At 36.1% G+C, this 22,551-nt stretch overlaps 1 protein-coding gene across 1 annotated transcript in view; it reads right to left on the bottom strand.

Moving 5' to 3' along the window:
* MDFIC (MyoD family inhibitor domain containing) overlaps positions 1–22,551 on the bottom strand; it is an 88,987-nt gene that overhangs the window by 28,021 nt on the left and 38,415 nt on the right. Inside the window, exon 6 of the mRNA XM_021710947.1 lies at positions 4,446–4,721. Coding sequence (XP_021566622.1) covers positions 4,446–4,721 — 276 coding nt within the window. The remainder of the gene's footprint in view (positions 1–4,445; positions 4,722–22,551) is intronic.

Raw genomic sequence — 22,551 nt, 5'->3', positions numbered from 1 at the left:
TCAAAGAAGAGCAAGATAAAGTGGTTTGGAAAACAGCATTGTTTTACATATTAACTCAAGGGAAGCACAAAGCACCACTGTAAATTTTTTTTTTTAAATGACTCAAATTCTGTTCAGTCTTTTTAAGAATTTACAGTCTAGGAGGAAGAAGAAAACAAGCAGGGCACGGATGTGAGAGTTGTTTTTAAAATTTTGGAAGGAAGGACTTGAAGAAAGCAAATGGACAAGGGTCGGGGACCCAAAACAACCCTGAATTTATTTATAAAAAATTGTGTATTTATTCTTATATGTTTAAACTTCAGTCACCTTCAAAGTACTCACCATTTGGTGCAATACACCCATCGAGATACTTTTTCCACTACTCAAAGCAGTTTTTGAATGCATCAATTTTGATGCCTTTTTGTGCTTCTGCCATTTTTTGTTTTACCTCTTTCACATTGGCAAAACATTTCCCTTTGAGGTCTTTTTTCATCCAGAGAAATAACAAAAAAAAGTTGTTTGGGGTGAGACTCAGTGAAAAGGGAGGATGGGACATGGGGATCACGTCGTTTTTGACCAAAACCTGCTAAAATCTCAGCATAGTGTGGGTAGGTATATTGTCATGGTGGAAGAACCAGTCACCTGTTTACCACAACATGGGATGTTTCTTCCACAAATCATGACACAAACTTCAAAGAACTTTGGTTGACCATCTGATCTGAAGGAAAAATTCTGCGTGCAATACAACGGGCCAACCATCCAAAAGATAATTCTGGGGCTTTTGGGTCCCCACTCATATACTAATAAGATCCCTGCATGATCCACATCTGTAATACTATTAGCATCTGATGAGAGGTGGAAATGACCAGTAAGTTGCCCCTTTTCTCAGAAAATTTTAAAGAGGAAAATAGCATAGAGGTTAGGCGCATGGACCTCAGAACCAGAATATCTAGGTTTGAATCTCGATTTTACCATGTACCCGTTGGCTTCAGCAGCTTCACTTAACTTCTCTGTGCTTCAGTTTCCTCTTTATAGTTAGATGATTTCATATAGTGCATAGAATGGTGGGGTTGTTGGGAGGATTAAATGAGTTCAAATGAAAGAAGCAAGCATCACATAGAAGGCACACTAGCTAAATGAATCAACACAGCTCAAAGAGTCTGATAAGACACAAGTCTATTTGTTTTCAAGCCTTAGGAACCCCACAGTTAAAGACATATTTAAAAACTTTGCAAATCTGCAGGCTCAATTATGTGGCCAGTTTAATCTCTGCCTCACTATAAGCCATGGTTTCACTTCTAGCAGTATTTCAAATCTGGTCAGCAAAGAGGCCTCTTAGTGCCTTGATCAAACACTATGAGACTACAAGATATTTATTTCCATCATATGAACCAGAAAAACCCCTCTCTGGTTGTCAGTATTATGTATATGCAATACAAAAATCACAACCACAAGCACCGTTTACCCAGAAATCACACACATTGTCAAGGCGGGCATGGTTAGCTGCTTTTAATGTTTTTGGTTAATATCATTTTGCTATTTGTTTGCTCATTTGCTTTCAGAGAAGCAGGTATGTATGATTAAAAAAAAAAACCTCAGAAAAAATGTGAAACAGAAAAATTTAAATCTAAGAAAAGCCTAATGCTATGGTTTGAATGCAACCCCTCCAAAATTTAGGCGCTGAAACTTAACAGCTTATGTGGGTGGTATTAAGAGGTAGAGCTTTTAAGAGGGGATTTGGCCATGAGGGTTCCTCCCCTGTGAATAAGATTAAGGCCCTTATAAAAGAATCTTAATGTGGTTTTTGATTGCTAGCCTTCAGCTTTCTGCCACAGCAACAAGATACCATCTTGGAAGCAGAGGGCAGCCTTTACCAGACAGCCTAGTATACAGGAACCTTGATCTTGAACTCAGCCTTCAGAACAATGAGAAAATAAATTTCTACTCTTTGTCAAGTACTCAGTCTCAGATATTTTGTTGTAGAAGCAAAAATGGACTAAGGCACCTAGTCATTAAATCCTCCCATCATAATAGGTTTTAAAAAATAATTTCTATCCACTTTTATTTGCACAACAAATCAAGCCTGCTAAAGGTCTACTGTTCTGACATATAAGCTTCCTGAAATTCAGGCGCTGTTTCTGTTCACCAAAACTATTTCTGCCATTGCCATTTTCTGTGTAGCAGATTTTAGGTCTCCTCACAAGGGATCACATATTTTGCAAAGCAAGAGATTTGTCCTGAGAGAGAAGCAGTTTTGCCATAAAAGAAAAATCACAATTACCTAATCCAAATTCTTCATTTTATAGAAAAAGTAGGCCCATAGAAATCCAAGTCTCCCAGCACACTGGTGACAAAGTTAAGAGTGCTTTTCCCTTTAATTTGCCATCTCCCAGATCAGTTTTGTTTTGTTTTGTTTTGTTTTATTGCAGCACATGCCAGAGGAAAAAGAACTTAACTTCAAAACTGAAAGTCAGAAGAAACAGAAAATTTTAGGACACAACCTTAAATAGTGAGAAAAGTCATGATGATATCTAACTGTGAGAAAAATATGTACAATGGAATTTTATTCTAGATTCAAGCAATCATAGTTAAAGAAAACTGTAACTGGCTAACTTCTATAGCCTGTCAGTGAAGATATGGGTAGAACTTTGCACAGGATATCTAAACATATTCATTTGTATTTCATACTTCTCATGTCCTCAACCCAATCTGAAACATATTTTGTGATAAAAGCAGATAAAAAATCCTTATCCTTATGCAGATCTTTCTGGTAAGCCATAAGTTGAGTGTTTGCATAAGAGGAGGAGAGAAGGGAGAAGAAGAGGAAGAATAGAATTATATTTCATTCATTTACTGGTGATTTTTCTCCTTCATATGTTACTTATGAAGCTGTATTCTTATATAAGAAATAAATTCAGACATGGTATTAAAAACAAGCAATAATAAATAATTATAAAAATTCCATAAGCTATTTCAAGTTAGGATTGACATGCAACTGTTAACACTCTTTAACACTAAAATAAGTAAATATCAAATGGAAAATAAGAGGTTAGGGACATAATAAGTAAATTCAAATGTATGAAACAAGTAGATTTCAATTGCATTCAATTATTTCACCCAATCACCTAGAAGCAAAGATCCTCTAAAGAAAATTGCATTGCCTTCCCAACTCCTTGGAGAGCCAGTTTAGTTAACAGCCTACCTATGCTTCAGAGATGACCACACAGCTTACATGTCAAACTCATTTTAAAGTGTCAATCAAGTCCCTTTCAATCTAATTAGTTTGGAAAGTAGTGTCACTGACCTGGAACTATGGAGGCTGTTTATTATCATATCATTTGATCAATCTAACACTTTACCTCAGTTGAGTTTGAGACACCTGTAGCCAAAAATGTATTATCATTTCTCCCACTCATTACCGGTAACTCTCAACACAATTTCCTATTTACAACTCAATTTATCTCTATGAATAAGCATGGCTAACTTCGCAGAGGTATTCTACAGAATTTCTCTTATTTAGGGTTTCATGGCAAAATAAAAAGGTAAAGGAAATAAGGAAAACAATATATTGAATATATATATAGGAGATTTGAGGTTTTAGACGCCCAAGAACTGCTCAAGGAAGATAGCAGGAGCAGCAAAGAACCATGGAGATGCTGGGAGAAATCTGGAACTCTAGATATGGGGAGAGATTTTTCTTTTTAAAAAAATATAAAACAATGAACCATGTAAAAGGAGTTGCAGGTTAATTGTCATTACATGGGTTTGTTTTAGAATAAAGACACATCTTCTCATGTTTATAGTATTCAACCAGACTTTGACCTAGCTAAGGGCAGGATGAGGTAGAACTGAATAACAGGTTCAGATAACAAAGTCACATTCCTGTAAAGGAGGAACTGGTAGTCAGATCACAGTGAGGCTGGAAAGGGGCAGAGTGGTAGCCACAGGGTGGCTGGAAGATGCTGGTCAGTCAAGCAACAGAAATCATCTGATCCATTCTCTGACAAGGGCATGACAATTATCCAGCCTTTCACTTTAGCTTTCCATATTTAAGAACTGATTGGCAAGACGAAAATGCAAGCAGGTAATCTTATCTCTGAACTATAGAATAGCATATTGCATCAGGGAGGGATAAAAATACATACACACTCATGTATGCCACCAAAATGTTGTATTCATATTTTTAAATGTGGCATTAAAAAAAAAAGAAGTATAGCAGTTATATTTAAAGTAATGACTATTCACTCTAGAAGAAGATAGTCTAAAAAAAATCAGGATGTCAGCTGCCAATGCTTCCTTTTCTATCCTATGCTTTCCTTTGGGGAAGTTAGACTGCATTTTACCAAAGCTCCTGTTTGTCTGAAGGATACAAAATGCTCTTCAATTATGCTTGCTTGATCAGATAATTACTAGTGAATATGATTTTACATCTGGTCAAATAAAATATGCATATATCTCAAACTTACCTTCAGGTGAAGAGCCTGTCTTTTGGGAAAAGACAGCATTTACTTTATTCTTCTTACTGATATCACTGTTTACAGACAAGCTGGACTGAATTTTTCTGTGCATTTTTTGAGAAACAGGTGCTGAAAGTTTGCGGTTATCTGCGGATCCATGTTTGGCCCCGTGGTGAATTCCATTTCCATTGCTCAGACTCGAGTGGCCGTTCCTTATCTGGCCTATCTCCTCCTCACTCAGTTCCTGTGCTGAAGTTTGAAGCTGAGGCAAGCTCTGAGGTTGGGCTACATTTAAAAACAGAAAAAAAAAAAAGTATCCAGTTAAGAAAAAGACAGTTATATTTTTAAATAATGAAAACACATTCTCAAACAAACCTGAGGTTGTACCCATGCTACTTAAACTGAAGAGACAACGAAGAAAAAAAGAAAGGAGCATATTAACAGACAAAGACACATAGAAAGCATAATTATTAAAAGGGAAAATAGAGCTGAGAAATCCTGGTATGGGTAGTCTTAAAGGAAATTTAAGAAAGAAATCTGAAAAAGTAATTTAATACTTAGTCAGTAAATATTGATTATTTTCTATGTGCTGGGCCCTCTTTTGGTTGCAATAGACACAATCATGTTATCTCAATTTCCCTAATAATTATAATAAACTACTTGATTATCTTTTGAAATAAAAGGAAAGTAATGATGAATTCAGGTAATGAAAGCTGGACAATATAGAGAGAAATATGATGTCTTCCAATTTCATCTAAAATCCTGGAAATAAAATATTTTCCATATTTATTCTTTAATTTGATTTTAAAATAAATCATTTTATAAAAAAGTTAGGAATACAAGAGAACTTCCTTAATCTAATAAAACATATCTACCAAAATTAAATGTCAGCCCATTAGATGTATTCCCATCTGGGTTGGGATCAAGCAAAAAATGCCCACCTTCATCCCTCTATGTAACATTACATCCTGGTAAAAGCAATAAACAAGATAAAGCAATTTAACATATCTGAATTCTAGAAAATAAGGAACAAAATTTTTGAGATGCACATAAATTTAAATGTTCTGAGGATAATCTAAGAGACTCTACAGTCTGAAAATCAAAGAATTTAGCAACATTTACACTTGATAAACCATATAAAAATCAACAGTGTTTCTATACCCCAATAGTAACCAATTAACAACTATAAAAAAAAATTTCTTCACAATAGCAAAAAAGAAAAAAATGCCAACAAACATTCAAAAATCCTAGTATATCTAGGAATTAAACTAGAAAAAAAAATGGGCAGAGATTTTAAGGCAAGAATTGCAAAATATTACTGAAGGGCATAAAATAAACCCAAATGAGTAGCGTATAAATATGTTAATATGTTAATTCTCCCCAATGCGTTACTTAACGCAATTTCCATAACGCCTATAACAGCTTGTTTATGAAACTTCACAAGTTGATCCAAAAATTTACATGTGAGAGGAATCAAGAACTACCAAGGAAATTTTAAGACAAAAAGAGGGTTGCAGGACTTGACTTACTAGAAAAGTACAATAACTAAAGCAGTATAATGTTGGACCAGGCACAGACACATAAAACTAAAGGAACAGTAGAATCCCAAATATGGAAATGTATGCACACATACCTCTTACAAATAAGTTCCACATGTGTCAAATGCCTTAGTTTAAAGTAAAAAGATAGGAGACTATTTTAATAGCACGATACTAATGAAGAACAAACAAATATGATTCTTTGTACTATGAGGCATAAAGCAAGCAGGGTGAATATTCATTATTTGTGTTGCCCAGATCTTCTGAACACTCACAGGTCTTGGTATATTTCCTAGACTACTCTGCAGCTAGAGGGCAGGTTTGTGACCTAAATTCTGTCAAGCTGAGGTATGGCTTGCATTTAGAAGTTACCAACTTAAGGTGTCAGTCACACCAGGGAGGGAGAGCCTCTCAGCACAGGCAGTGAAGAGGCGTTTGTTAGTCTTGGCAGTGGGAGACAACTTCTGATGTCCGCTTTCTAGCAAAGTAGAGGCCCAGTGGTGCAGCAGTGAGGTTTGAATCAGAGAAGCCCTACTGAATGAATGGACATAATCCCTGGCTGTGTAACTCAGGGACAGTCGATATGCTGCTAATAAATTCATTTTCTATGTAAATTAGTCAAGATAGATTTTGCTTTTTGCAGGTAAAGGCCCTGAAACTTCCCAAGCATTATCTGTTTACATTGGTTAAATAATGATGTTATTATTAAAATCATAATTTACTTTCATTTTATAGATGTTAAGCAAAGCTATAAATCATTATAGTTCAGCATAAATCCAAAACACAGCAACAAAAAATACTCACTGCGAAAATTTTACTATTCTCTATTTTCCGGGAGGGTCAATGTTTAAAACTGCTATTTGAATTACTTTGCTTATGATTAATACAATTATCAAACATAAATTACATATAACTATGAAAAACTCTTCCATTTAGAAAAAGCACTGCAGCCGGGCTCGGTGGCTCACCCTGTAATCCCGCGCTTTGGAAGGCTGAGGTGAGTGGATTGCCTGGGTCCGCAGGTTCGAGACCCACCTGGGCAACTTGGCAAGACCTCATCTCTACAATAAATCAAAAAATTAGCCGGGCGTGGTAGCGCGCTCCTGTAGTTCCAGCTACGTGGAAGGCTGAGGCGGAAGGATCGCCAGAGCCCAGCAGGTCGAGGCTGCGGTGGCCGGGAGCAGCCACTGCACTCCAGTCTGGGCGACAGATTGAGACTCCAACTCAAAAAAAAAAAAAAAACAAAAAGCACTGCATACAAATCTGCAAAAGATACACATGGGCTTGATAAATATTTAGAGGAGTTTTTTTTTGTCTGTTGTTTGAGAACAAGATAAGACTTGGGACATATTTTTGAGAAATAAGACAGTTTAGTTTTGAGTATGTCTTTAGTATGCCATTGTTTATTTCAGTTCTTATTCACATATTCCATGTATCATGAAGAAAAACATCTTATATCAAAATATTCTATTCATGAATGTGCATATTTCAAAAAAAAGGACAGATTCTTTTTTTACTCTACAAGCTAAAGTATACTTTCATACCAATCTATTAGCATTAATACTTTATTTATAAAACTAATATAGAAAGTGTTCTTACTATTTTTCAGTTCTTAAGTGATTAAGAGGAATATTTGCCTAAAAGTAAATATCATTTTAGAAGTTATGTATACCCATTTCATAACCAAAATCTACAATTCAAAGCATATGTAAAAAAAGACCTATTTCTTATGGATGTGGAATCGTTTGATTTAGAGATTAATTTGCTGCTTGCTTTTGTAACTTCTTCTATCAACTAGAATGACATTCTAATGACTACTATTGAACATAAAGCTAGTTATGCATATGTATTTAAAAGGATGCCAAAAAAGACAGTTAAACCTAATTTGGTGTTCTTTTCAAAGCACTTTCCAGTAATCTCACCAAATAAATGGAATGTTTTGGGCCACTTTTCCTCTGAAAAGAATAATAAGCAATCTGAGAGCTTGATTAAGTTGAAATGTCATTGACCAATGCTGGGAGACTCCTTATCAGTCAAAAACGCCCTGTCATATTTCATAATCCAAAATAAATTTAGAATTACTATGTGATAGTTAAACATTATCAATAAATAAGAATAAGGATGGTAAAAGACAATTGTGTCCTCAAATTCTAAAATCGACAGTATTGACCTTTCTCTATTATCAACGTTGACTATTTGCAAATTACTAAGTATGGCTGGAGTGATAGTCAAACATATCTTTAATGATTTATCTGTATTTCAATCTTCAGAATGATATCTATTTCTCTTGGCAGATTAATAGTAGTACAGTATTTTTGTTTCACTGTCACCTAATTATTTTCACTATACTTTGTATTATGGTCAGATAGTCAAGTATTATCACTTTAGTCAAGTTTTTTTTTAAACATGAAAATGATTTCTTAGTTGAATGACTTTGCCAGATGCATGCAGTATACAAGTCAAACCAAAACTAGATAAGCCCTATATATATTACTTATCTCAAAAGACAAAATTAACTTTGTTGATAATTTTTTATTAGTATGAATTGAATCATATGGTAAAATTACAATTAAGAGCTAATAAGAAACATTATTTTATTTTCAAATAAAGAGCAAAAATACCAAGACCACTTGGTTTTAAACAAATTTATTTTCCTTACTGTGTAAAAGTTGTGTATGGCTTTAAAAAAAAAAAAAGCACACTAATATGGAAACGACACAATGCTTCTTAAAACACAAGTGATGCCTAGGGACCCTCGCTCTCCCTTTAATGATCCACTGCTCTCATTCAGCTGTCTTTCTTTTTTCAAATCTTTACATATGTGACAGCTCTCAAAAGTAGACCATAGACCATCTGGCATTTTCAGAGGTGTAACTTGTGCAAATTCAGCTCTATTGGGAGCGCACTGCTATCTTCTGCCTGCGTTATAAACAGACAATAGAATGTAGAACTTACGAGTTGTTTTGAATTATTCATTTTTTTGCCTGTATATTCAAGAAATTTTACAAACTCTGCATTTTGTACTACATAATCACATGCGTTAAAGGTACAAAGAAACTTTTTGACACCTCTTTTCTACAGAAAGCTGGCATTTTGTTTGATATGTGAACATTCAGCATCTGTTATATCATTCTAAACAGGATGGGTGCTTCTACAAAAGACCCCATTTAAAATTTACTCTATATGAGCAAAAAAAAATGTATTCTTGATATTCAGTAACGAATGCAATACACATCAAAATTTCAAATGCCAGTTATAAGAACATTCAACATCTTCAAACCTGGATAGCATTGGTCACCCGCTTACCATATGTGTAAAGATTTAAAAAAAAAAAATCATTGCTCACACAATGCAGCATGATTGTAATTTTAATATCCATGATGAATAGTTACAAATGTCTTAAGAAATACTGTGCTTTCTAAGTTCAAATGTTTTCAATCAGAAAGGAAACCAATAGAATTAGGTCTAGTGATTTTTCAATGAGAATAATAAATATGGCAGTAAATGAGTCAATAGCATGAACTTCTTTTGATTTTTTTTTTAAACTGGGTGATATTGTAGCTAGTAATAACTATACTTGAAACTGCAGCTGCTGGAGTAGTGATATAAAGCAACATTTTGTTATAGCATATAATCTATTAGCATGTGCAAATCATCTTCAGTCGCTGGTCTCTTTACACAAGTCAGATTTAATAAAATTACAAAAGAATTCTCATGCCACTTAGTTTAAATGGTTGTTGTACACATAAAAAAATCAAAATTAAATGTTCAGGGTTTAAAATTACCAATAACAAAGATCAATGTAGAATATGGAGAGAAAAATGACTTGGTATAACCTAAGTTACTTTCCCCAGAAATAGTTTAGTTACAAAGCTTTTACTGGGTGCCCAGTACTCTGCTACTTTATGGCTACTATGGGACAAACACACCCACACACACACACACACACACACACACACACACACACACACACGACACATACATACACACACATACATGGATGGTAAAGATTTTGTATATATATGTATATATATAAATCTAAAATATCATATAAAATATGCATCTATACACAATAACAGCTTTAAAAGGAAGAAAATTTACTTCAATATGCACTGGTATGATGCAACTATACTACATTTTTATTGCTGCATAATGTGAATCTGGTCAACTAAAATAAAAGTGCTAATATCCAGCTCTTTCCATTAGCTTGATCCAAGCCTTTATCAGCATGCAGACCCTATGTGGACCCTGGATACTAATATAGAGTCTAGAAGCTCCTGGCATTTTCAATATGTTTCCTTAGTTCCCCTCCAAGGGCCTACTACAAGTTTTTATTTTCCTCTTGAGCTTCTGAATTCTTTTGTCACATATCATAGTTACCATTTTCATTTTATTTCATGTATATATTTAACATATTGAGATACATGATGAAATTCCAACATTTTTTGGAACCTTGATCAATCTGAGGTCCCCAGTCAAATCCTGTGATTACATGATTGGGAACTCACAGGATGGAGGAGATTGTTTTGATTCTACCACATCTTCCAACATTTTAAACATTTATTCAGTTTTAATTGTTAAAAATAAATCACCAGATGACAATGGGAGGTTCTACTACCCAAAACAAAAGGATAAAACTTTAAAAGTTGTCTGGAGAGGCAATCATTTTTCTACATTTTATAAAGAAAGTTTAGAAAGTATTTAAACATATTTAAATAATGTCTGGAGGGGGAGACTGCCTCCATTCCATGTTCCCCATTGTTCTGGGCACATGGCTAATCTTTTTTCCTAGCCTCTCCTTCCGGTTAGGTTCAGCCATGCATCCCTATTCTCGTGGAAAGAATGAAAGCAAGAATTATTTCTGCCACTTCTGGGCCTGGGCCTTAAGACTTGGGTGTGCCCCTCTATACTTTCTGTTTTGCACTTGGCAGCAACCCAGCTTTGACCACAGCTGAGAAAAGTATCTTACTGGATGCTGGAGAAACCAAACAGAAGGAATCTGCATGGCAGCAGGGAGCAGAGCCTCTCACTGACCTGGAATGCTCATCTCCTACTGTTCCATAAGAAATTAACTTTTATCCTATTTAAGCCACAGAATTAATGCTGGAACTCTTCATAAAACATTAATCGCTTCTATCAAGGCCTATTAACAACTACAGGCAGTGAATATACACACAAGATATGTGAACGGCTCCCTAGCCCAAATGACTCAAAACACACCAAAATCACAAGAAAGAAATGTTTAAGTGATGGTCTGCTACTAAGGTAAACAATCTATTAGTAGCATATAAACTATTTATTAGTAGCAGTAGAAAGACTGCTGCCAAATCCTCAGCCTGTGGTGGTGGAGTTTAAAAAGTCGACAGGCTTTACCTTGAAAAATCTGATTATTAATGTGTTATAATAAAGGTGTCATGGAGTTTTATAGAAGTATCCATCCTTGTCTTACTTTGCAGTTGGAACACCTTTATATAAAATTCTATCAAATTTCCATTCTTACTATGGCTAGAAGGATTTCAGAGCGACAGACATCCCTGTTTGTTCAGGATTTAAGGGACCCTGGAATAAGGAATGTTTAATTTTAAAAGCAGTCCAGTCCTAGGCAATCTAGTATGAACTGGTCACTCTTATATCTGAAGCAATTTGTAACATCTACAGCTTTCCACAAAAAAGATACTGGCAACAATGAATGGTGGAAAACGTGCAGATTTGGAACAAGACAAACCAGTATTTGACTCTAGAGTCAGTATTTCCCAGTTCTGTGGTCTTGAGAAAGTCACTTCACCCCCTCCCCATCCTCTTGCATTAAGACCTTCATTTGTAAGTCGAGAGGAAAAGAAAGATGTTCCCGTGTATAGGAAGACTTGACTTTTCTAGGCCCTTTCCTTTGTTTTCCTCTTTCCTTACTCTCTTCTACATATTTTTCCCCATTTCTTTCTAATTTACCATTTGGCTTTTACTTTTTATTCTGTATTACTGTATTTTGTGTCCACAAGTCAGTCCAAAACCTTTTTGCAAATAGTTGTTTTTCAAAATAAATACATAAATGTGACCATGCATTTTTCAGAAGAATTATAATTTGATGGAAAAATAAATTCAAATATAGAGATATTAAAAGAATGCAATCAGCATTTTCTTTTAATACCTGCATGTACTACTAAAAGTTTCCAAGTAGTAAACCTATGAAGAACAAAAATCCCTACTATATTCTCTCCAAGTGTAGCTTTTCCCGAATGCTTGTTATCCAGAGAAGTAAACTAGAAACTAGGATGTACAATAGCTGACATAATGTAAAGCCAAATTTGTCATTCATTTAAGGACAAAAACAAGCAATAGAGACCACAATTTAAGACCTCCCATTTAAAAGCATGCGGTACTCTTAGGTATCAACTTAATAGACATTCACAAAGTTGAATACATTTAGAACTGCTCTCATATTGATATAAGGCTTAAACCCAGTACTGCCTTTGGGTTCCTCCTCTGTGTGATTCAGGCTCTCCGGTAAGGCAAGGATACAGGTCAAAAAGGCTGAAATCAAGAACTCTGATCTAATATAAACACCTGTGACAGGAGTTGATTGTTGAAATGTGAAGCTAGCTAAGTAAAGGCAAGAACAGGGGCACCACTCCATTCTAACCTGAAAACTCGGCGTTCAGCATTAAACAGCAGCGAAGCCAAACTATCATCAGTTCTTGGGATACAGATTATTTGTATACTTAAGATAGAGTTTTAGGATAATCTGCAGAAGCCTGTTCATATCAGTATATGGTATAATGGACCTCGTATGACATTCAGTAGTTCCTACAATAAAGCAATAAGCTCCATTCTAACTGGCTCAAGCGAAAGCCAACTGGAAAAAGCAGGGGTTTCGGGGGGGTTTTTTTGTTTTGTTTTTTTGAGTTGGAGTCTCACTCTGTCGCCCAGACTGGAGTGCAGTGGCCGCTCCTGGCCACCGCAGCCTCGATCTGCGGGGCTCCGGTGATCCTTCCACCTCTGCTTCCAAGTAGCCGGAATTACAGGCATGCGCTACCACGCCCGGTTGTTTTTTTGATTTATTGTAGGGATGAGGTCTATCTGCCCAGAGGGTCTCGAACCCGTGGGCTCAGGCAATCCACTCACCTCAGCCTCCCAAAGGCGCGGGATTACAGGCTGAGCCACCAAGCCCGGCTAAAAGCAGTTTTATTAAAAGCTATTTTTACCTGCAAGGAGCACAACCATAGCCAGCAACACGCAAATAAATTTTGCTGTTGTGTAATTCAGAAAAGCGCTTGCCTCTGTATAGACACAAAGTCAAAAAGTCATCCTTGTCCGAGTGCTCACCTTGGTGAGTAGGGGTAGGGCCGGAGTCCAGCCCCTACTTGCCTTGGCAATTCACAGATGTACAAATACAAGCAACAGGCACGGTAGCCAGTAATGTGGGACCACTAAAGTTCAGAGCATCATATAAATTAGCTGAACTTCAGTAGCCAAATTACTTGTCACAGTCTAAATTTGGTGTTTTGATTAAAATGCTGGAAAATGGAATGGGAAATACTAAGAAGGAGAAGGAGAACCGCTAAAGTCTGAAACCCGGAACTCAAGTGTCGCCTGTACTCACTGCCCATTAGTTCAGACAACTCACTCACGAGGGGAAACACCTGGGGAAGGAGCAGCAACCAGGTCAAGCTTTGACACCCACAGTAGGTAAAGCCAGTGACAAGAAACCACTAAATTGAGAGTCAAGGAGATAGGGACAGCCCAGAGCTCAAAAACAAAAGTGGCAAAGCAAGTGACCGTGTCAAAGATAATTATGTGACACAACTTTGGGTTACAGTTGCCAGAAAATGAAGTCCTCCAGCGTTACCTCAAATAAATGAATGAATAAATAAATATAAATAAAGATATTGATAAGCAATTAAGAAAAATGTTAAAGAAATTGTATTGTTAGCAAAATCCCTAGCCTAAAAAATTAAAGGCTTGTAACTACTATTCTACCCCAAGACAATCCCTGAATCTAAGTCCTTGTTAAAAACAAAAAAAGAACTGCCAAGGCCCCTCTCCAAGGGACTCCTCCCTGAAGCTCTTCTCAGAGATGGCCATGAAGGATACCTAACAAAGGAGATTTATTAGCAGATAATCCTGCAGTAAACAAATTCCTTGGCCACAAAGTACAAGCCAAAGTCTGGAAAGAAACTCAGGAACGAGATACTTATGACAGTGCCTGGCTATATCACCCTTTGTAGCATCCCTAACCAGAGGAATATAATATATTTCCTAGACCAGCACTGTATCTCAGTGTTTACACTGTGGCTTTCCCATACTTCGTTCACTATTATATAGATATGTGTTAAGCCATATGTCGTAGGAGTATGAGGAGCTACAGCCACATTTGATCTTTGTTTCTGAATCAGTCCAGAGGAAGAATAAATGTCACCTGGAGGTCTTTGCAACAACATGACACTCACTCTTCGTGAATCATTTGAATGATTTGTCTCTCACTGGGGAGAGTTGAAACACACAGATGTTTGTGTGAGGGATATCTGGATAACTTATTAGAAACATTGTGAAGTTATATGTGTGTGAATGAAAAGTATCTGTGTATATACATACAGGTAAATGTGTACTGGTCAGCCCAAAACAGGATCATAGTACACATGTGCTCTTGGTCTATCCAACATCGGTGCTTTCTCTGGTAGCAGTATAGATATTAATGAGAATGGGACCTTGAATTACTGACATAAACCCTTCACAAAAATAACATAATTTTAGTTATATACATTTTGTACACAGAGCTTGACAACACCAGGCATTTGCTGACTTGCCTGGATTATATAGTGTTCTTTAAGGACAAGATCCCATAGTCTTAGAATTCCATCAACCTTATCAGACACATATATGCTGACAAAGAGTGCTGCATGATGTTCAGCACCCAGTGGATACCCAGTGAAAATTAACTGATGATGATGAATTATACTAGCTTTTAAGCTGTCACTTGATCCCAGCATATAACAACCTTCCTGAATAAATCAAGCAACAGTTTGGTATTCAATACCATTATAAACTTCATCCTTCACCTTCATGAGTCTAGGGTATTGCTGTAAAAGTATAATATGAGGATGGTGGAACTATAGCAAGGATTCAAGAGATTCTCTCTGTTGTAACAAGGGAATTAAAGATTCAGTTTCAGATATCATACTGTGTATAGAGAAATGCATCAAAAATACTAGTTATGTAACCTTTCTGAAAACTGCATAAGAAAAGTCAAAACCAAATTATATATCTAAAAGTTTTTTTTTCCTCTCTCTCCTTGTAATAAGTAAATCTAACTTAATGTACAAGTGAAACTGGTATCTCCTTGAGATGAGAGCACTGGAAATGCAAATGGAATTCCAGTGAGGAGGCATGGATTTAGGTAGAGGAATTCATAGACTGCTAACTGAAGATTTAAAAAGTAAATGTATATTTGGTAGCTGATACAAGGTAAGTGAGAAGAAAAGGAAATTCTGTTATCATGAATTCCCCAGAGCTTTCATAACACTCAAAGTTCATTGGTGAGTCATTGTTAGTACAAGGGCATCCATAAATTCCCTTAAGATATGGCCAGAGACAAGGAAACCTCTGTGCTTTATTATAATGACAGTTCTTATTATAGATGATGCTTTCTCGGACATAATTTGAAATTTTAGGACTGCAAGCAAAGTTCTAAGAATCGACTTAGGAAAAGACTGGGATGGTCCTAATTATTATGTCCAATCCATATAGAAGATCCTGGTGAGTTTCTTCCATAAAAAAGTAATGAACAGCTGCTCATCTCAGATAGCCTAACAACAATACTCAGCAATATTCAGAAAACAGGGCAACCAAGTTTTCAAGCCTACAGAAGTAGAGTCACACATAAGAATTTTAAATTCTTTTTACATGTGAACTATATATTATAGCTTAAACATAATGGAAATGTTTCAATACGTACATATTGTACAAATGACACTATTTTCTCATTACTTTCATGTCGTATTCTCCTGAGATTAATATTTTGTCCATTTTATAGGAGTGCTTTAATTTTTTGGAGACTGATTTGGGAAATGTGCATTTTAGATTCTTGTCTTCATCAAAGTAGCAAGACAAAATTTAACCTATGTGGAAATAAAATGTCACTTAAAATGCAAGCACCAACAAATGGCTAAACACAGAGGGACAAAATCATTAACCACACTTAAAAAGTAACATGATGAAGACCATTTACAAATGTTCCTTTCTTTAATTTTGCCATTAAAACCCACTAAAGTTGTCAAGATAACTCTGGCTGCAAACTGACTTCATCAGTGTTCTAGGAATAAGGGATATTACAATGAATGAATATACAAAGACCTCACCCTCACAGAGTTTATAAGAATTTATCATTTCACATAACAAGACTCAAAAATAGGGCAGCTTAGTATTATTAATTTCACAACTTAATATCATTGAAGACAAAAGTTCTATATTGTCACAATCATCTCCAGCATGTAAACTTCCTAATCTGACTGTTGTCCTCAGAGTTATAGAACTCAGTGATGCAGCTCCAAGTATTTCATCCAGGATTGATATCAACCCCTAACAGAGCAGGGAACTTTTTCTTAATGTCTGTTTTTAAAAAATTATTTTAAGACCTTTTCCCAGAATCCCTCCAGGAGATGTCCTCTCACATCTCGTTAGTCAGCACAGGGTCACATGCTGATCTCAAAACCTATACTTTCAAGGGGAGAAAGATGGTCATGATTGGCTGAGACTCATCAGAATTTATTTCCCCTGACTTTCGACATCTGAACACAATCTGTGATCTCTTAAAGTAAGTGAATGTTCAGAGGGCGACCAACAGTTTCAACTGAACCCACACTTTAAAAAAAAAGCACAGAAAAGTATTGGGAATAATATGCAACACTCAGAAATATACCAGCATAAAAAAGTTGAGTTTTTTATATGTTTGCTTTAAGTAGGTATATTTAAATTTTTAAAAAAGAGCATAAACACATTCTTGAATGACTGAATATTAGCATATCCACTCCTTAACTTCAATAAGAAGCTAAATTCTGTCCCATAAAAATGTCCTAAAATACTGTTCTGTAAATTGTCTAACTATTGCTACTAGCACTGCTTCCCAGATACAATTATTCCATACACTCCTGGGGCCTACCCCTGTCCGATTGCATCAAAAACTTCCAGGGAGTGAGTCTCAGAAACAGCAGATGAAAAAAACAATTTTCCAGGTGATCCTGGTAATCAGATTTGAAACTACTACTCTAAAGAAAAATGTTACACTGCAAATACTCATTTAGTATTTTATTATAGTGTGTAGTGACCCATTCATCTTGATATATTGTTGGTGGGGAACTGTAGTTATGTGGATTTGTAAAATTCCATGATTACAGATTCATCTAGGACTCATCAGCCTGAAGTGCAGGTGGGCACATCAAAAATCTTATCTTTGTAGTTTAGTTCCTCCAAATAGGGAAAATAAACATAATGAAATGTTATCACCCAGTTTGGTATTTTTTCCCACTAAGACATCAGAGTGAGCAGAAGGAGAGCAGGCCCTTCCAATCATAAATCAGACACTTAAAAGGACTAATTTTGTTACAACAAATAAATATCTTACTAAAACTGAGTTTAATTTATAAATGTGTTCAAACGATTGCTTTCATTTATAACATTCTGAAACATAGTCAACTCTTATTTTCAATGACAATAACATTTGGCAAATATATGAAATGCTAAAGTAACTTTAAATAAAACTATAGATTTTTGTTTTAAACATTCTCTTTAGAAATAGCATCCTGGCCATGCATGGTGGTTCAAACCTGTAATCCCAGCACTTTGGGAGGCCAAGGTGAGTGGATTGCCTGAGTTCCCGGTTGGAGAACAGCCAGAGCAGCTTAGCCAGACCTCATCGCTAGAATGAAAATCAAAAAACTAGCCGGGAGTGGTAGCACAGGCCTGTAGTTCTGGCTACTTGGAAGGCTGTGGAGGAAGGATCAACTAAGCCCAGCAGGTTGACGCTGGGGTGGCAGGTGAGCGTGCCACTGCATTCCAGCCTGGGCGAGGGAGTAAGACTCCAACAGGAAGGAAGGAAGGAAGGGCGGGCATTCTTTGGCCACAGTGGCTCAAGCCTGTAATCTCAGCCCTTTGGGAGGCCGAAGATTGCCTGAGCCTGGGGTTTGAGACCAGCCTGGGCAACTTGGTGAGACCTTGTCTCTACAATAAATTAAAAAATTAGTGAAGTGTGGTAGTGTGTGCCTGTAATTCCAGCTACTTGGAAGGTTGAAGCAGAAGGATCGCCTGAGCCTAGCAGGTCAAGGCTGTGGTGGTTGTGAGCGTGCCACTGCACTCTGCACTCCAGTCTGGGCAACAGAGTGAGACTCTGACTCAAAAAAAAAAAAAAAAAAAAAAGAAGCAGTATCCTTCAGAATACTGCATATATAAATAGAAAAAAATCTAAATCTGAAGCAATATTGCATGCAGGTGTGTTGTTCCATTTTTGTGTTTAATACATTTTAATCAAAGTACTCTTTTTGTGTTTAATACATTCTGTGTTTAATACATTTTACTCTTGTTTTGAGGAAAAACAACAACAAAACTAAGAAGAAGTGTCAGAAAACAAGGATAAAATGGGAGAAAAAAAGTGAAACAGAAAAGTAGGGAAAGATGCAACAGAATGAGAGATAAAGACGACTCATTCTACTAAGCAGTCATAACCAAGAACAAAATCACATCTTTTGCAACAACATAGATGCAACCATCATTCTAAGTGGACTGTCAACAAAACAAAAATATGAATACTTCATGTTCTCACTCATAAGTGGGCACTAAACATTGGGAACACGGATGCCAGTATGGGAACAACAAATGCTGGGCACTGCTGAGGGAAAGGGAAGGGAAGTAAGAGACACCAAACCACCCATTAGGTACCATCCCCACCACTGGGCAGGGGATGAAGGGGAACTCATCAGAAGCCCAAACCTCGTCCTCACATTATATACTTATGTAGCAAATCCTCACATGTACCCTGCAATTCTAGATTCCTTTTTAAAAGATGACTCATTCACATGCAATAAACTTTTAATGAGCACCAAACAATATCCAGAAGACCATATGCTAGGTGCTGGAGGTCAGAGAGTGAATACATCTAGAAGACTATCTCAATTACAAAACTGGCCCATCTCTGCTCATCCCAAACCACCTGTTACCTACTGAATCAGTAATCCATTGCTAGGTCCCTTGTACACAAATATCTCAAATCCTAGCTGTGCTCTATCACCCCCCCCATCTTCCTGGCCATCATAAGTTAAGTCCTCATCATTTCTTACCTAGGTTATCTTGGTCTCCTGCCCACAGCTCCCTGCCCCTAGAGTTTCTCTTCCAGCCTGTCTTCCACATCACTACCAAAATGTATTTGTAATATATAAACACAAAACAACATCTTTTCTATTAATGTCCTAGATGAAAGCACCAGGATATACTTATCTCCAGAATAAAATCTTAATTCGGCAGACTTTACCAAACCCTTCACAATATTGATTCAATCTCACACCACATCATTTTCTTTAGCTACATTGACTTTCTCCTAATTCTCAAACATATCATAATCTTTCCATGCCTCCTAGCCTTGCACTTACTACTTCTTTCTTTGAAATGCCTGTCTCCACCTTTTATTTGACCACAGCACCTAGTCAATGGCCATCCACTCTCCTTTGTTAAGTGGTTTATCTGGGAAAGTGTGGCTCCCTCCTCTTGCCCCTACAGCAAAATTTGCTAATAGAACTTCCCTCTCCACCAAACTGTATGTTCTTCCATAGTGAGAAACATTCCATCCACTCACGTAGTCACTCAACAAGCATTAATTAAATGTCATGTGCAAGTACCATGTATGTAAAGTGCTAATCTGAATATCTGCTCCAGCTCTAAGGACAGGGGCCACCTAGAAAAATGACACAAAGGAAAGATAGAAAGAAACATTAATGTTCTTCTGCAGCTCCCCATTTTAATTATTTAAACAAAATCTTAATAAGTACATACGGCTTACCTAGAAAAGTAAATTAACTAAATATAAGTGCAACTGCCTTTCTCTGCATGTCCCTGATATAATCTGATTTTTTCTGCTTTACCATAATGATTTTTAATTTTTTAAGAAAATTATACAACTTTATTTGACAATGTTTCAACATGGAATATATAAACTAACATAAAGAGATACATCATGTTCCTGATGAAAAAAACTCAATATCAGATGTCATATTTCCCCAATCCATAGCATATAATCTATGGATCCAATTCAACTCTGATGATTTTTAAGACTCATAGTAAGTTTCTGCATGCTCTAAACACCCATAACCATCTCATGCACATAATTCATAAGGCCAATTATTACTTCTAATTCAAATGAATTGGGAAAAAGGAAACATCAAATTTATTCATCACCATAGACCTCATATTAATTTCATCAATATTTAGAAGACTATTACTCTGTATTCCAACAGTAGACAAAAACCCATAAATAATAAATGGAGCTAATAAAAAATTGAAATAAAAAAAGACTTTAGCACTTGAAGATAAACAAAGGGTAGAAGTACCCATTATATATAAAATTATGTTTTCTTTATGTTATGCATTCTTTTACCAAATATTTATTGAACATCTACTATGTACCTGACACAGTGCCAAGACCAGTTCAACAAAGGTAAACAAAAAGACATTAAACATGTAAATAAATAAATAATAAAAGGACAGACAACTTTAAATTATGGTAACTGCCATAAAGAAAAGTACTGCCAGTAGAGAGAATAACAGGGGAAAATATTTTTCTTTGGATAGCTAGGAATGGCATTTTCAACAGAGACCTGACGAGGAAGAGGCATCACAAAAGGAGTAACAGGGTCTCAGGCCAGGCTAGCAACACGTGCAAAGCCCTGCAGCAGAAATGGGCTCAGCACATTTGTTGACCTGATGGAAGACCAGGGTGGCTAGAGAATACACACCCTGTCCTCTGGATCTTATATTTATTGTCTACTTCAAATTATAAACATTAACAAATATCTTAGAAAAATCACAGAATGTACCTCCATAAACTCTTCCTGGCAGTATTCTTCCAGACATTGTGCATCTTTACCATATGAGCCATTACAATAATAAATTATTCATTTACAAGACCACGCTCAGTATAACTCACCAGAAGTTGGCTTACGTATTTACTGTGAATCATGACACTCCCTATAAAAGTGTTCTTAGAAACTTACATAAAGGAACCATCAGCTGTATATAAATGTAAAATACAACCACAATTTGGAATATTAGAAAACATTTATAGACATCTTATACTTTAATTACTTTCCAAGAAAGAAACACATACATCTATTTCTCTGAAATGTACAGTTTCACTGAAATTAAGTGAAAATTGTTTTCAGGCTAGAAAGAAAAGTATGAATGATTTGATGCTCTTTAATAATGGAACAAATGGTGAGGAGAGAATCATACTGCTGCTCTTCTAAATCTGCTCAGACTTTAGAGATGAGATTGTCTCTCTGATTTGTATTTATCTTCATATTTTATTCTAATTTCCCAAATCAGGTTCCTTTATTCAATTAAAACATAATTCTCCAACAGTAGCTCTCAACCTTTTCTCATCTCCACAGAGTTTATCTGAGCACCACACACCCTTTAGTAATATATTGTGTGGTTTAAAAAAAACAGACTCCTTCTCCAGAGATTCTCATATGTCTTGCCTTGCACACTCCACTGGAGAATCGTAATTCTACTGTTGGAACCATGAATAGTTAGAATGCTGACCAAGAGCAATTTTTATCATAAAGACAAACCCTTAGGGGAGAACAAAACGGGCAATTCGCCAGTGAATTGAATAAGTTTATATACCTGGGGCCTTAAAAATTCCTATTAATTTCTAGTAATTATATTCTATTAATACAGCCCTTCAAATCCCACATTGTGGTTTACAAATTGCAAGTGGTTACAACATACTCTCATTGATAATCAAAGATCATTTTCAAAAATTATAACCCTGGTTCTGCCACTAACTACCTGAATATGTTTTGACAAATTGCTTACCTCTTTTGGCCTCAATTTTTCAACTGAAAAACACAGAGGATGAAAACACTGATCTCTAGATACTTTCCCCTTCTTTAATACTGCAAGATTATGGGTCCATGATTCACTGTAGAACACAATGTAGAAAAACAATGTGTATATGACATCATATCTAGAAAACCATCTGGAAAGAATCAATGTAAGGGCCCACTTCATTAAGGCCTTACAATTTAGAATGTAAGCCATCTAAGGAGTATCTTTTAACATAATTATCAAAATAGTCTTCTATTTTATAGAGAAACAAGAGAAGGTGGAAGATACAACACCATCAATAGAAACAAGGTTAACCTGCGGGAGCGATAAGAGTGACTGAGTACTTTTCTGTTTGCTACAGCCAACAGTTACTAACTGAACAGGTGTCATATCCTTCTGTTTTCAACCAGGTATCAGGAGTTCAAGGCTGCTATTAGTGATGACACCAATCTGCAGGAGGTGAGACTGCTCTAACCTTTTTTTTTTTCCAA

The sequence above is a fragment of the Carlito syrichta genome, unplaced genomic scaffold, assembly GCF_000164805.1.
Source record: "Carlito syrichta isolate Samal-C Ts95f unplaced genomic scaffold, Tarsius_syrichta-2.0.1 Scaffold301704, whole genome shotgun sequence".
Taxonomy (NCBI): domain Eukaryota; kingdom Metazoa; phylum Chordata; class Mammalia; order Primates; family Tarsiidae; genus Carlito; species Carlito syrichta.
The sequence above is the reverse complement of the archived record's forward strand: the minus strand, read 5'-3'. Positions and strand labels throughout refer to the sequence as shown.